The 16,103-nt window shown below is 52.9% G+C and overlaps 1 protein-coding gene across 1 annotated transcript; it reads right to left on the bottom strand.

Annotated features, from left to right (window-relative positions):
• Nucleotides 1–3,505: 3,505 nt before the first annotated feature.
• igfbp5b (insulin-like growth factor binding protein 5b) lies at nucleotides 3,506–15,618 on the bottom strand. Its single transcript, XM_086145397.1, has 4 exons — nucleotides 15,030–15,618; nucleotides 6,712–6,926; nucleotides 6,508–6,627; nucleotides 3,506–5,723 (listed from the first exon to the last, which is right to left on the bottom strand). Exons 1-4 carry the CDS (start codon nucleotides 15,364–15,366, stop codon nucleotides 5,589–5,591), a joined length of 807 nt encoding a protein of 268 aa, XP_086001523.1. The 5' UTR covers nucleotides 15,367–15,618; the 3' UTR covers nucleotides 3,506–5,588.
• Between the last annotated feature and the right edge of the window lie 485 nt (nucleotides 15,619–16,103).

Raw genomic sequence — 16,103 nt, 5'->3', positions numbered from 1 at the left:
AGCATATTTCCTCCCTTTAAACACCGGCCAATTACAGGAAGAGCCTGATAAGCTCCGCCCCCTGTGGGGGGAAGGAGCGGCGGGAGGCGGGTCAGGTCAGGGAGTTAGTCATGTGATTTCCTCGCATGGCCTTTCATCTCCAGGGAGGAAAAAGCCTCCGGGGGGAATAGCGTTCACAGGGTGGCCATTTGCGAAAGATGGCCCTAAATTACGCCATCTGCGTGCCATTTTTGCAAAAAAAAAAAAAAAAAAAAGGGGCGGAGTCAGGCTCGCACGTTCGCCAAATCATTTGACCCGCAGACATCGAAATGCGGGGAATGTAAAGGTGTCTGCCGGGATGGCGGGTCGGGGCGGTCGACTGAGGTGGCGAGTTGCGTGAGCGTGAGGGACAGGGCCGGCCTACGTGGTTGCTGTAATTATGTAATAAAAGGGTTATAAATGCTTTGAAGCACTGAGTGCAGTTGTCAGTGTCTTTGAAGGCGAGTAGTAATCGCAAATCAAATCCGCTACACATGTTTCCTCCAGCCGACCCCCCCCCGCCTACACACACATATACACACACACACACACATGCACAAACACACACATATACACGCGTCGTGGGAAGAACCTGGATCTGTTCGCTCTCCAGGAAAAGGAAACAAGGAAACTCTGTCCTGGCCCTGAGTAAGGGCTGGTAAGCCCCGCCCCCAAATAAGGGCTGTAAGCCCCGCCCCCAAATAAGGGCTGTAAGTCCCGCCCACCAGGAAAGACACGGATGAATGGATGAAACAAGACCGTTCAGTCGCTATGGAGGTTGGTATATTCATCCATCCATCCATCCGTCGATCTATTCATCTGTCCATCCATTCTTGAGTCCAACTATAAAAATGAAACGAGATCCAAAAGAAAAAGGCCTTGGAGTGAAAAAATACATCAATAAATAAAATAATAATAGATTTATTGTTTGTTTGTTTTTTGGTTTAGGGATTTCTCCTATCATTAATATTAAAAAAAAAATCTACTCTTTTTCTAAACTTTATTTCAACCTTAATTTTTCTATTTTTTAATCAAATCGTTTTTAATCCTTTGGTGTGATGTTTTGGACAAGTCGTCCTCACTTTCAGCTGAACCCTGAGTTAAAATGATGAATAAAAAAAAAAGGATTTACTTCTTTTTTTCCTTCCTTCCTTCCTTCCTTCCTTCATTCATTCACTCATTCATTCATTCATTCCCTCACCAGTTACCCCCCTGTGGGAGAGACTCTGGGGCAAATGTTATCAATTTATTCCCAATTAAATTTTTATTTCCAGTAATTCCCAGAGGATCCATTTACAGATGTAGCTTCATTTTTTTCCCTGATTTTTCGTTCACCTTTTTCCGATTCCCTGATGGTTTTCTCTTATCGATCGCTGATAATCGATTGATCAGCAGCTGATCACAGTCACTGATCATTTTTCAGATTGGCTTATGGATTTTCTTTTACTTTCCGGTTCTTTTTTGAAGCTATGAATTGCCATCTTGCATGCACATACACACACACACACACACACACACACACACGTACACATGCACATACACGTTATTAGAATTCAGTGTGTCTACATGAGGATTCATGGGGATTTAAAAAGGTAATAAAGGTTGGTTTTCTGAAACGTCATGAGTGTCTCCCGGGCAACAACCTCTCCTACCCCCCACCATCACACAAAAAGAACATTGGTCACACACACACACACACACACACACACACACACCCCTGTGACCTGACCTCGACCCCCCCGCCGTCCTCCCCTCGGCCCGAGAGCCCGCTGCTTCGCCCCGGCGTCTCAGACTCGGGCCTAAGAGGTTTATCAGCTCTGGGCCCCCGGAGATTAAGTGGGGCGCTTACACCCCGAGTGTGTGTGTGTGTGTGTGTGTGTGTGTGTGTGTGTGTGTGTGTGGAGGGAAGGGTGGGGCTGCTCCTAAGACCCACATTGGGGAGGGGTTGCATGGGTGATTTTGTTTTGGGAAGTTGAGTTTTAATCACGATCTAATTCGGCCGCTCTAAACCGGCACGAGGAGGAAGTAGAGGGAGTGTTTAAAAAATGTGACAAATGATTACGTCATAATGTTCAAAGGAATCACCTATAAATAATAAAATGGATTTCCAAAAAATGACCAAAAAAATAATAAAATAAATATTAAATTTGATTAGAATAATTTGAAATAAAGGGTAAAAAAATTGAACAAATACAATTCAACTGAAATTATATGAAATCAAAAAAGATATTGAAATTAAATTAAAATAATAACTAGAATTAAAAAAACCTAAGGAAAATATAATATAAATAAAATATCTATTAAATTTCAATTGAAGTTGAAATAAATAGAAGTAAAATTAAGATAAACGCAACAAAACAAAATGAAATAAAATACCTCTAAATAGAATTTGAATAAAAAAAACAGGGTTAAAACAGAAAAAAACAAAATTAAATTAAATTTGATGATGTCAGAGATGGATGGCAGACGGAGGGCATAAATGAATACATAACTTTATTTAAATAAATGCTTTGTCATAACAAAAAAGGACAAAGGTTAAAAGAGTACATAAATTACAGGTAGAATAAATATTACACAGTGATATTCACTTTGATAATTTGAGATTTTTAATTTTTTTTTTTAATTTTTGCTGTCTTAACGTCATCCCAAATACTGACCCTTTTTATTTATTGTGTATTCTGATCTCCCCCAACCTCTCCAGGACAGTCTGGTGTGAGGTGGAGGAGGAGAAGGAGGAGCTGCTGCTACCGGCTGGACTACCAAGGTGCGAATCTGACATTAAACCAAAATACAAAAGGAGTCCGAGGGGGGAGACGGAGCAGGAGAAACCATGGCAATGCAGAAAAACATCCCATCCGCGCTGCCGTTATTTATTGGCTTATTGATCAGTTAGAACCGATGTCTGAAGGGCGAAGCCTGGAGGGGCGTAGCTCAGCCCCAAACAGAAAAATGAACAAAAAAATAAACTAAAAATTAATCAAATTTTTATGCAAGAATTTGTAGTAACAAATCTAGTTAAAAAAAATTATTTTTGAGTTGTTAAACAGTATATTACATTTTTTTTGGAGGGGGTTCAAATGCCAAAAAAATAGGTTTAAAAATTCACAAAAAAAAAATGCAAATGCTGAATTTCTTGACAAATTTGGATTTTTTTTTTCTTTTTCGCCAGCCCCGCCCAACTTCGCCCAGATACAGAGTTCTGCGCCTCCTCCCCGCCGTGCTCCTCGCCCCCGCCCGAGCCCCCCGAAAACTGTCTACATGTAAATAACATCATGCAATCGGTGAACCCCCCCCCCCCCATCCACGCGGGACCTCGAAGCGCCGCCCTTTCCGGAAAAAAGGCCAGCGAGAGAGAAGCCGACGTTTAGCTTCCGATCGTTTTTTTTTTCTTTCGAAATCCGTCCGTTTGTTTGTTTGTTTACGTCCCAGACTCCATCGACACCACGTCCAGGGAAGCCGTGGCTGATCCGTAATCGATAGGTGAGTATTGGAAATAAGTGCAAGCTGCTTTTTTTTTTTTTTTTTTTCTTTTTTTTTTCCCCCATTTGGAAGTGGTCGTGGTCGGGCCGAGGAGCCTTGAAGATGGATTCCCCGACAGGAAGCCCTGGGGGGCGGAGGGTGGTGGTGTCGGGGGCGGGGGGCAGGGGGTGGGGGTGGGGGTGGGGGGGTTGTGCGCTTCTTTTCTAGTCTTTTCTTTCCGTTCCAACCTCCTGTCATCCTTTGGACTCCCCCTCTCCGGCAAACATTGGCATCACAAAGACTCAAAACAAAAAGGGAACGGTTGTAGCTTATTAGTCGTCAAGGGAGCGAGAGGAGGGAGGTCTTCAGGCGACGGTTTCCGGCACGCCCCTCCCCCCCCCTCGGTGTCCATGTCACCGTGGCGAGTGTTTTGCGTATGAAGGCACTGTGACTCGCACAGAGAAGAAGACGAAGAAGAGCTTTGCATAAACGATCTCGGCGAGAACTTGCCCGGAGCGTGTTGGAGATCTGGGGTGCGAGTTTTCATCTGGCGCCCCCGTCAACGTGAGTGGAACCAGGTGTGAGTCTTCAACCTCCGTTAGGACTGCGGAGGGCGTCGCGGTGCCTTTAGCCCGCAGGCTAACGGCTAACACCTCAAATCAGCGAGAGAGACCATCAGCCGGAAGGGCGGTTTCTGCCAAGACCCCGCGGATAGGGGTCACGTCCCCATCCAGGGGTTGCCGGTTCGGAGAAATCTTTGCGCCGGCCCTTTGAGGAAAGTAGCGCTTCGCTTCTTTCGCCTAAGGAACGGCCGCCACGTCGGCCCATTCCCGAGTGACACCCCCCCAGAAGGGACTACGAAGATGGCGACCGGCAGTGATATCGGGAAGGGGTTCACCCCGAACGTCTCAAGATTAGCGCACGGTTCCGAAAACGGGAAAACTTAAACCAACGACTCGTTGACCGGATGAAACCGGAGCCGAGGTGCGACTCCGCCCCCTCCCGGCACCCTCAACTTGTCAATCTTTGTCTCCGCAATAAAACAAAAACATTCAACGACTATATTTCAAAGTAATACACCGCGGTTACACTTGAAGTAGCAGTACTGAGGGGAAACCACTCGGTAAAGGAACATGGCTCAAAAGTGGGCGGTCTGTACTTCACTGAAGGCAAATTTAAAAACAAACAAAACGAAAAAAAACGACACGTCACGCAGCCGAATCCCAGGCGACTCGGCCGGTCCGATTCCCCCCCGCGAAATCAAAAAAAAAAAAAATCAAAAGTCCCACCATCGCCTCCCCCGCTACCCGAAGGGAAAAAAAACAAATAACGGCTAGCCGCGGCCATGAGTCCCGTGCCATCTTAGCTCTGCGGCGCCCTGCGCGCAACGGTGGCGGCGTCGGTTTCTAAACAGGCACAGTCGGCGCAATCCGGCTTGCTATGTCACCCCGGACCGTCCGCTCGCTCTCGCTGTCGGCGGAAAAACAAAGAGGGTCGGCCCGCGCAAAGGGAAAAGCTCATTGGGAGTACTCTTTGTGGTAGTAGTAGTAGTAGTAGTACTAGTACTAGGGCTCGCTTGGTTACACATGCCGACCGCGTTCCCGTTCTCGGTCCTGCTGATTCCATGTTACGTCGACGATACCAAACAAAATGTTGCACCTAAAATCCCCAGTTATATAAAAATATATGTCTATATATATATATATATACATATATATATATATATATATGTATAGATGTATATAAGTCGGTCAAGGGTCGTAAGGTTTGGCGAGCAAAGAGTCAAGGGGTGGAGTGGAGTCTTTCCTTCCCCCTCAGTCGTAGATGAGTGCTTGGTCAACAAGAGAAAAATAAACGTGATACTAACTGATCGTAGGAATAATAAGAATCGCAATAATTCAAATAATGACACGGGCGTCTTCTTTTCCATCCGTTTCTCGATTTCCTATTCGAGGATCTTTGACGTGAGAGCCGAGCGTACAGGCGCGGGTTTGGAGAGGGAAGTGTCGGGGGGCCGGGGGGGTCAGGTGGTCGTCGGGGGTGGTGGTGGTGGTGGTGTCGGGGGGGTTTGGGTCGGGGTTCGACGGCGGTCCTCCCTCCTGCTCCGTCGGTTACTCGTTGTTGTTGCTGCTCTCCAGGTCTTTGCACTGAATGTCCCCGCCGCTGTAGTCCGTCCCCGGCAGCTGGACGCCGTATTTGTCCACGCACCAGCAGATGCCCCGCTTGCGGCCGCGGGACGGCTTGCACTGCGGGACGGGAAACAGGAAACGGGTTTTCGGTCAGAGTTGTCGTGGGACAGACAATACGGTGCAGTCATTCGGCAGACGCTTTTATCCAAAGTGACTTACAAAAGACAGAGTCCATAGTGTGCCACACGCCCTGTCCCTAGCATGAATGCACCGCTAATTTGCTGTTTTAGCCGATTTTCTTTCATTCATTCATTCATTCATTCATTCATTATCTATACCGCTTATCCTGCACTCGGGATGGCATCCATGCTGGAGCCAAGATGTTATAGGCCGAGAGCCATGGTTTACCCATACGGGCTACATATGGAGACATGCAGCTATTTACCCCTTCATTCATGCGTTTGGACACTTCGGGGTCTCCAGTGAACCTTCTGCATGTGTTTGGACTGCGGGAGGAACCTGGAGAACCCTGAAGAACCCCACGCAGACACGTGGAGAACATGGAGACTCCACACGAAAGGGCGTCCTGAAATCCAACAACCGTCTTGCTGGTAGCCACGGCTAATCTATGCTAACCACTACCCATTTTGATTCTCGAATCTTATTAAAGAAAAAAGGTTGATCAGTGGCCAAAGCGACCACTTGGCCTTAGCTAGGTAACGTGAGCCGAGCAAGAGGACTATGCTAACTTTCAAATCTTCCGAGTGCTAACTGCGCTACGATGTTGTACATCAGCGGTAGGCGATGCGGTGCAGCGGAAGTCAAGCAGAATTCAAGCGGCAGCTTTTTCCAGCTGTCGTCCGGCTTCCCTGCACAAAGCTGCCGGACGAAGCGCACGCACCTGCTTGCGTTTGAAGAAGCCCTTCCTGTCGCAGTTGGGAAGGTACAAGGACAGGGCCATGACTCGAGAGGTGTCCTTCATGCCCTGGATTATTCCGTCCAGTTTCCTCCGGCAGGGACCCTACAGGAAAACAAACCCCAGCACGGCCTTAGCAACCAATCGTTCTCTTCGGATGGCGTGGCGGTCTTCCCGCCGGATACTCACAAATTCCGGCTCGTGCTTGTCGATGGGCAGCGGGGAGTAGTCCATGGTGGAGCTCATGGAGCGCTGCTTCCCCAGCTTCCTCTTCAGCTCCTTGTGCACGGCGTGGACTTTCTTGCTGTTCACAATGTCTTTGGTGAGGAGCGGGACCTTCGCCGGCTGCAGCTCCTCCGTGATCTCCGGGGTCAGGGCGTCCTCGTGCTCCCTGGACTCACGATCTGGGGGGGAAACAAGCGCAAATCGGGTCGGTCGGGAGGTCGTCGTTTATCTGGACCGACGGGCGGAAGAGCAGACGGATGATATTCCGACGCCCGTCTGTTAGCGTTAGCGCCGTAGAATGCTATAAATGGGAGTCGGGCACCCGGTGCGCCCCTGCTTCGGAGGCCTCGGCAACCCATGGGGAAACCGCATCACGTTTCCCCGGGCCTGGAAACATTGCGAACAGATTATCTGTCTTTCTAAACTTCGGGACATGAAATTGACTCAAATGTCAAACGGGGGAAAGTCCCGCTGCTTCGCTAACAATCCAGACTTTTGAGCGAGGCATCGCTTTACGTGGACGTGAGGGGCGGCCGACGTCGGATTATTTCTCTTGACGCTTCGCCGCTCCGTGGAAAAAACAATTTGCCCGTCAAAGTTTTCGGGAAGTGGAAAAAAACCTCAAAGGAAATATACGGACGCGTGATGCTAATTACGAGACGGTGAAGAGGAGCGCGCACGAGGTTTACGCTTTATCTCCGCGTCACGTCTCTTTAGGCGAGCGGTCCACTTTGCATGTTGTTTGACGAACAACAGGGCGGCTCCTTCCTACAGCTCCGGAGAAACATGCTACCAAGCGCCGCTTAGCTAACATCGCCCTGTGCGGCGTGAGCGGGCGGGCCAGTCATGCATGGCGGGCTTAGAGGGGTCACTAAGTATGCAAATACGCAACATTTTCGGGGAAGGGCTCAAAAGAGTCACAACGAAAACTGGTTTGCTAAAGTATGACTAGCTTAAATGCTAATATTGAGCAACTGCTTACATTCAATTCAACACATTACCTGTGCGGTATTCTTATATCTACAACACATTGTGTTTTTTTTTTTTTTTTTTTTTTTTTTGATCAAATGTCCTCATCAGCTTGCGAGGTGTGCAGACGGTCTCGCACGTTGCGGGTTCGTATTTTCTAATCTCTGGAATGACGTCCAGGGGCGTTTGCGCTCGCTGTTCCAACACCGACGAGGCGCCAGGTACTTTTCTGAGGCCGGCAAACGGCATCTCCCTTGAGGAGGAGGAGGAGGAGGTAAGGAGGTCGAAGCCAGGTCGACAGCTGATGAACGGCCTCAGTCATCATCAGTTCTCACACACACACACACACACACACACACACACACACACAGTCAGAGATGCTCCAGAATTTACCCACATCCAGCCGATCGCCGCCCGTGAAGAAGAACAGGGGATGTTTAAAAACCCATATGGCCCGTTAGCGTTAGCGTTGCCAGGCGTCGCTAAGTGGCGAGTGTTTACGGACGCCAGGCAGCATGTGAGGCCTCCGCGCTTTTGGCAGGGCCTCGTGCTCGACTCCGTGCCTGGAAAATCTGCAAACACATTATCTGGATGGCTAAACCTTCGGGGTATTAAATTGATTCAAATGTCAAACGGGGGAAAAATCCTGTCGGTACGCCGACTTTAAATCACCGCACACACACACACACACACACACACACACTCTGAGGGGTGGTGGGGCATAACCCCCCCCCCGAGCTCTGAAGGTACCCCTTTGCAGGTTGAGGTTCTTTATCCTTCCCCTCCCCCTTCTATCTTTAAAGCTCAGCCTCTTAAGCCAGGACCCCCAACCAGAGGTGCTTTGAGGCCACAAAAAGCCCCCCTGCGCCCCCTTTAGCCCCCCCGCTCCCGCTCCAGTTAGGCTTAGCTGTACCATAAGTGTGGAGTTATTGTGGGGACCCTGCCAGGTCGGGGCGGCGGTGCCAGCGGACGACCCCGGCTATATTTACCCGCCGAGGGAAGCCGCCCTCGGCGCCCTGAAGCGAGAGAAGAATGTTAGCGACCTGTTCGTTCCCCCAGCTGGGTTAGGGTTAGGGTTAGCTTAGCGTGCAGGTCGTAGGGCGAGGAGGAACCGCCGTGAGCGTGTGTCCGCCGACGCCGGCGTGTTTTGGGGCGCCGTCTCCGCCGAAATGAATCTCACGACTCGTGACCAGGATACGCCCCCCCCTGGCCGAACGGGCGCTTGAATTTAAATAAAAGTACTCCAAACAAGCGCTCCTGTAATGTTGTGCACGTGGAGACCGTCGAACGTACGTGAATATATATTAATAGCCTGCGGGTTTTCGGGGGGAAATTCGTTCAAACGGTTTGCTAACGAAGCGCAAAAGACACTGGCGTGCACAACTTCGGAAAAATGCCCCGGCCAAGGCCCCAACGGGAACGTCTCCGTTTTCCTTGAGCGCAGATGAAGGTACATAAACAGATTACCGCGAAGGACGGCATCGTCAACCGGGTTTCCACCATCTGGCGATCGGCGGAGAGCGAATCTGACAAATCTAAGTCTCCCCAGTCGCAATGTCTGGTCAGAATAATTCCCGCCGAGCGGAATTTCTCAGGAACCCGATAAGTTCTCCGAGATTTGGCGGGGAGACGCTCCGGGGGGGTGCGCGACGGAGCTTCTGGAGAGACGCTCGGCGCCTTGGACTTCAAGCCGGCGGCTGAACGATATGAAAAAAGACAATTGAAACGGGTCGTATCAACTCCTCTGGAGCCATTGGATACCGAGTCACCGGTGTAACGTTGTAAGTACTGCCTATCAACTATTCCGAGTTTAATAAACCCCGCAGGGAATGACTCAGGAATTTTCCTTTTTTGTTTTGTGTTTTTGGTCGGAAAAATCGAGGCGCCTCCGGACGCAGCCGAGCGCTAGTTGCATCAGCTGGGAGCTAGCTTAGCATTCTGACAATAACGCCCGAGAGCTTGCCGGACCCGGGGTTCGCTGAAGGGGGGCCACCGGTGGCTTTCCTTTCAGAGACGCCGTCATCGGAGGGCTGAGGGGCTAAGATGTAGCGGAGGCGCTAACGCGCGCGGACGAATACGACGGCGTTTACGGCCCGACATCGCTCCTGAGGAGTTCTGACAGCGCTAATGCGGAGTGTATCTTTGGCGAGGCCGCCGGCGTCTGACTCCTCTCCCCCGGGTTCACCCGCACTGAAGTGGGCGCTTTGAGGCCGCCGCAGAAAACCAGATTTTCCATGTTCAAGGTATCCCGCTTGTAAAAGGAGGTTTAGAGGGTCTGTGTTTAACTCCTGAAACCCGGCCAAGGCGCTGGACGTCGGCCAAGCCGGCCGAGTCATGCAACTCCCTTCCATTCAGCCGAGCTCTGGCGCTATCTCTCTCTCTCTCGCTCCCTCTCTCCCTGAAGATGTCATTAGAGGAGGAAGAGGAAGACGAGGCCATGTCGCCGCCGGAGGCGCACCTGATACGCCTCCGATTTTAAAATTTTAACGCCGGCGCGGGGGCAATCACACCGCGGTGTCCCTTACGGCGGAAGCGTGAAAAGACGAGCCGGATCGGTGAAAATTTAAGATGAAAATAAATAAATAAATAAATAAACAAACTGCGACTTCGACTCAGCGCGGACGCTAAAAAGGTTCCCCCTCATCGTCGGGGGGTTCGCAACCGCCGGCGTCTAAGAGGAAAAAAAAAAAAGCCGGCCGAGGCGTCTGAAATTACATCTTGGGGAGATGTAAGAAGGGAGCGGAGGGAGGTGCTGTTTAATCTCGGCAGGGGAGGGGGGGGGGGTGTTGGGGGGGGGGGGGGGGGGTGAGACAAGATAATTACAGGGGTAAATGAGCCGGCGGGGGCCTGCCTGGTCTGGAGAGCCACGCTAGTAAACCATCCCTCCGCCTCGGCTGCTTAATATTTGAAGGCCAGCCCCGGTGACCCCTGAAGCTCCTGTGGCAGGAAGGGTTTTGCATGTCGCTCCGCGCCGGTTTCCGTCCCGGCAGCCAATAAGCTGCGGCCTCCGCACGAAAAAAGAGGCTCGGACGACAGGTCCGATCTGACCGCCAGCGTACAGTAATCACTTCTCGACCCTCGTATCCTGTTTGCTGCCCCGGACCCCGTCACAAGGTCTCAGTCCATCGCTTTTCAGGAAGTCACCCTTGGCGCGGTATTGTGCGCGCCGCCAAAAACTGTTTACAGCAATCAAAAAGTTTCCTGCTTTTCTGAACGTGCGCAGGAGGAGGGCCGGGGGGGGGGGGGTAAAAATAGGCGGCAGAACAATTCGAGGATCGCAGCGACGTGAAAAACAGGACCCGCCGGAGGGCGCTGGGGATTCTGCGCGGCGAAAAGTGGCGCGCCGAGGCTCCGCCGCTCTGGTCGAGAACGGCTAGCTGGTCATGCGGGAAGCGTAAGGGGGCGCTACTTATACTTGAATGAGATCCTTTACGACCCCTTAGCGCCACGACCAACAGCTGACACCTGCCTTTTGACGGCGCTCGTAAAGCATTTCCCCGGCGTTAGCTCGCAGCTAATAGGTGGCGCTTATTGTCCCCGAGTGGCGGATCCACGTGACGGCCAGGAATGCGCGCTTGTTTTAAAACTCATGCCGGGGATTCCAACTCGTCACTTCCAGAAATTCCATCCGTCCGGGACTCGAGGTCGGATGAGCGATTGGATCAGCCGGCGTTGAATCTGAAGGAGGAGCGGCAAGAGGTAGAGTCGACCCTCGTTTCCCGGCCGACGTTCACATGCTAGCAAACATGTGACGGGTTGCGACGACCAAAGCGAGTCTCATCGAAAAGTACGATGGCTGAGGATACCTGTGTCTAAGCGGGCTGTCCAATCACAGATGAATTCTAATGCTATAGCCCCGCCCCTTCTTTAGCCACAGCGTCTCTTCTTTTTGTGTTTCGTTCCATCGCTCGAGTTCTTACGTTTACACCAAGTCTCGTCGGGTATTTCTGCGGCGACACTCCAGTGCTACTGAAACTACAGTGGATGAGGGCTAAAAGCGTTCCTCCTGGATGAAGAAGCGCGGAGAGAAAGGAAGTCGTGAAAAGAAGAAACGCATAAAGTGACATTCATCCTTGCCGTGTTACTCGCGCGCCATTTGCTAATTCGGCCCGTCTCGCCGTGGCCCCCGATCGCCTCCGGGTCCATTTTCAAAAAAAAAAAAAACCAAAAGAATCGATCGACTGAAAAAGAAACATTGCCGCGCTTGAGGAGAGTGGCTTTAAAATCCATTTGCGCTCATTTCTTTCGCAGCTGTTTCCACCGGCAGGGCTGGGCGTGTGACGGCGGCGTTGCGAGCGGTGCAAATACCGCCGGGAGAAATCAGGGGAGGGCGCCAGAGCGGCCGCACGCCTGCCAACGGCGGCTCGGGTCCCCGCCATCGGGCCAGGCTTCAAAACACGGCATTAGCGGATCCAAACCATCAACGGTATCCATGTCGCAGCAGAGATGGCGGATTATGTGCCGGTTTCCCGGCGCGGCGTTTTGTTTTGCACGACTTCATTTCCATCGGGTCCTCGTGCTAAATACACCGGCGGGAAAACAGACGGCCGTCCCCGCCAGCGGCACCTGCAACAGATCAGCCGCCGCATGCTAAGCTGTCTTGGATGTTCAAGGTGAGGCGGAGGGGAAGCCGCGCCCCGAGGGGCCCGCACGTGAGCCGGGGCCACATCTGACCACGGCACGTCGGCGTGAGCGTGCGAGCAGACATGGCGGCTGGTTGTCATTAGAGGGGCAGGCACGGAGGGCCGCCCGCGCGCAGCTCACGGCGGACACGAAAACAAAAGGAAAGAAAAAAAATCAAGAGGGTACTGCAGAGGGGCTCGATGGGGAGCGGATCCCGGCACGCTCCCTGAGCTGCGTAACACCGCCGACGAATGTGGCGGCGACGACTCGGGAGCCAAGCGAGTTCAAAAGGCATTCGGTTTCACGCTCCTAAGCTAACAAGCGGCACACAGCGGTTACGCTTGCGTGCCAGCCGAGCGCCCGGGGGCTCTGGAACCGGCCCCTTTTGTCTCTTGGCAGAGGCCGGCCTTGTAGAACATAGGGCCCTTTGAGCGCCGCGCCTGCCGCCGTTAGGTCATATCTTTTGGCCGGCGTTCCCGGGGTCTGAGCAGCTCCTTGGGGGCCAACAGAGTCAGAGAACCCCCCCTTTCAGTTTGTTCGCCCCCCCGAAAGTCAGAGCCGAGCAGAGATGCTCCGGTCAAAAAAGGGGCAGTCGTGCCCCTGCGAGCACGAGCATACAAGTACACAAGCGATCTCTGGACTACGGCCCCAAAAAAAGAGCTGACACTGGGATTTGAGTCAGGTTCGATCACAGGTGAGGTTCAATCCAGCCCATAATTAAAGACTCAGCGGTCAGATAAGGCTTGAGAATTCGGTCATGACTCCGGATTTAATCCCATGCTCAGGCGAGGATTAAACCGAGGGGCGAGCAGACGACTGTTAAGTATCAGTTTTAGAGTCGGTGGCTGGGCTCGAACCGGGATTAAATCGAGATCTGGGGTGGCGCGCTTGGATTCGATTGCTCCGGGTTCCCAGTTTGCGTCCGGATTAGATTAAATGTCAGCGTTCGCACATTCGGGACGGACAGTCGGGTCAAGTTAACAGAGGGTTGGGGCTGGGATTGGATGATGGGCTCAGGACGGGATTAAAGTAAGGGCTCAGGCTGGGCACTTCGGTGCTTCAGCCCAGTGTGGGATTGAAAGCAGAGATTAACTGAGGTCAGGATTAGTCTCAGGATTAAAGTTAGGCACTTGGACGGGCTGGGTAATTACCTTTGTTTTTTAACTTCGGGTTCAGGTTTAACTTGAGATTAAACTCAGGCTAAAGTGGGATTACGGCACGTCAACGGGACGGTTCGATAGAGACGTTTTAAATTGATGAGGCAAAACTGGGATTAAACCCCCCACCACCACAAGTCACATGACTTAATCCAGAAACCCAGCTAGTAGTTAGCTAGCCCCAGATGTTCAAATCCAGTGAATAACATTGTGGGATTATAAAGAAGGAAAGTGATATGGCCCCGAGATTAGGGCGGCGGTGGCGGCGGCCATCGCTCGCACACACCTTTCTCTCAAAAAACTCTTATCCCGACAACTTTTGCGCTAAACATCGGGAATGATTGATTCCTAATGTTTAATGAATGTCCCGGGGCTGCGTTGCCGTCGGCGCGCCGGAGCGTGGTGTCAGGTCCGAGTGAAGTCCAACTCACCGTTGGATTGAAATTGATCCATGGCGGCGGCGGCGGCGGGGGGTGCTTATTTATTAAACGGCGCCATTGGATCGGGTGCGTGGCGTTGGCTGTAATCCAAAACCCGGGTGTCAGGGCGGGGCCGGGGGTGGGTGGTGAGGGGGGGCTCAGGGCGCCCTGAACCCCAAAACCCGCCCCTTTATCAGGACACTGTGATACCCCACACCCCCGAAACTAAACAAAACAATGGAGTTTAGCCCCGCCCACTTCAAGACGCCTCTGCACGGCAGCTGTGCATGTGCGCGTGCACAGGTAGACTAAAAAAAGATCGCCTGAGGTGTCAACACACACACACACACACAATAACAATTAAAAACGATTTGCACGTACACGGCCCCACCCGAATCAACAGGGGCGCGCGCACACGCACAAAAATGCACTCCCTCTCCACACACACACACACACACACACACACACACACACACACACACACTAGCAGCAGTCGTGGTTATTAAAGTAACGAGGAGCGGGTAACGACACACCTTACCGCGGGAGTGAGGAGGCTGCCAGAGCTTCCGGTCCACCGGTGGGGACTTCCGGTGGCAGAACCGAAAGAGAACCGGAGCTACCGTTCCAGTATCCGAAACCGGAGCCGTCAGCGCCTCGCACGTTCCCGTTAATACCGTAACGATACGCCGTTACCGCCGCCCGCACCCGGACCCGAACCGGAACCAGTACCGGAACCCACTTCCGGTCCCATCTCGAGCCGAGCAGCATCCCCTTCACCGCAAACCGGAAGTGCGGGGAAACCAAATATTTGGAGGTGCGGGTTTTGACAGGAGGGCGCGCGCGCGCACGTGCGGACCCAGGCCTCCCTTCTCCGCCCGCGCGCGAAAGTCTCTCTCCTTTCCCTCGCACTTTTTCAAACCCGCGCGCCATGTGTGTTTGCCAACACACGCACGTGCACACACGCGCATTGTTGAGAAGCTGGTGGCCGAGGTTAATCGGCGGCCATCTGTCAAAACGCGCGAGGCGCACGGGCACGGCGGATGTAGGGGAGGAGGAGGGTGAACGTGCATGCGCGCGATCGTCTCGAAAAATCAATCGGTTCCGTGCGTCTTACCTGCCGGCGCGTGCGCGGGCTTGTAGCCCTTCTCGTTGGTGCACACGCCGCGCCCGTGCAGGAGCGCGTGCAGCGGCTTCTCCTCGCCGCTGCGCGGCCGGCACCGCAGGCCCTGCGCGCACGTGCCGGTGTACACGCCGCACGCGTGGCCCTCCGCGAGCGCGCACGTCAAGCAGCAGCCGCATCCGGGCTCCTTGACCAGCTGGCAGCCGCCGGGGATCGGCGGGCACATGGACAGCGCCTTGTCGTCGCACGGTTCGCACGGCACGTACGAGCACCGGCAACCGTGCGGGCCCGGGGCCACGAGCAGCAGCAGGAGCACCGGCAGGAGCAGCATGGCGTGGCGTGGGGTGACGTGCGTGGGAGGGAGGGAAGGGGGCGGCGGTGGCGGTGGTGGTGGGTCACTCTCTCAAGATGAACACCCCGATAATCCGTTTGCTTCCAGCGTCTCGATCCGGGAGTTCAAAAAAAAAAAAAAAAAAAAAATCGAAAAAATTAAAAATTAAAATTATTGAAGTGGAAGAAGGAGGAGGGAAAAAAAGGGGGGTGCAACACAAAAAAAAAAAAAAAAAAAAAAAAAGGAAAAAAAGCCACCCCCCCTCTCCGTGTGTGTGCGGAGCGTGGAGCGGATAGACGGGCGGACGGACGGACGCGAAAGGTGGGGACCCCCCTCCCCGGGCCGGAGGGATGGGCTCGTCCCGCTGCGGTCCCTCTCTTCTTCTCCTTCTTCTTCTTCTTTTTCTTCTTCTTCTGCTGCTGCTGCTGCTGCTGCTGCTCGGTCGAGTGCGGACGACGTTCTCCACCGGAGGCTGGCGCGCAGACTGCTCGGCCCCGGGGGCTGCGGGGGCCCTTTTAACCGGAGCCGAGCCCAAAGCCCGCACAGTCTATGCGCTCAGCGGCAGGGGAAGGGAGGCGCACTTGTTCCACGGCTTGGCGCGCCGCCACCAGACTCCCCTTCCTCCTCCTCCTCCTCCTCCTCTTCTTCTTCCTCCTCCTCTTCTTCTTCCTCCTCCTCTTCCTCCCAGCTGAGGCGATGAGGAGGAGGAATCATCGCTCGGACCCGGGTAAAGTTTT

Source organism: Fistularia commersonii, chromosome 4, assembly GCF_037954325.1.
Source record: "Fistularia commersonii isolate RoL2024-O1a breed Wild chromosome 4, RoL_Fcom_v1.0, whole genome shotgun sequence".
In the NCBI taxonomy this organism is placed as follows: Eukaryota; Metazoa; Chordata; class Actinopteri; order Syngnathiformes; family Fistulariidae; genus Fistularia; species Fistularia commersonii.
This window is presented reverse-complemented; position numbering and strand designations above follow the sequence as displayed.

Bases quoted from the DNA above. Each gene is read 5' to 3' on its own strand.
- igfbp5b (XM_086145397.1), bottom strand. From the start codon at position 15,366: ATGCTGCTCCTGCCGGTGCTCCTGCTGCTGCTCGTGGCCCCGGGCCCG. The intron at 6,628-6,711 runs GTGAGTATCCGG...GTTTTCCTGTAG, and splicing joins ACAAGCACGAGCCGGAATTT to GGTCCCTGCCGGAGGAAACT. The intron at 5,724-6,507 runs GTGCGTGCGCTT...CCCGTCCCGCAG, and splicing joins GCTTCTTCAAACGCAAGCAG to TGCAAGCCGTCCCGCGGCCG.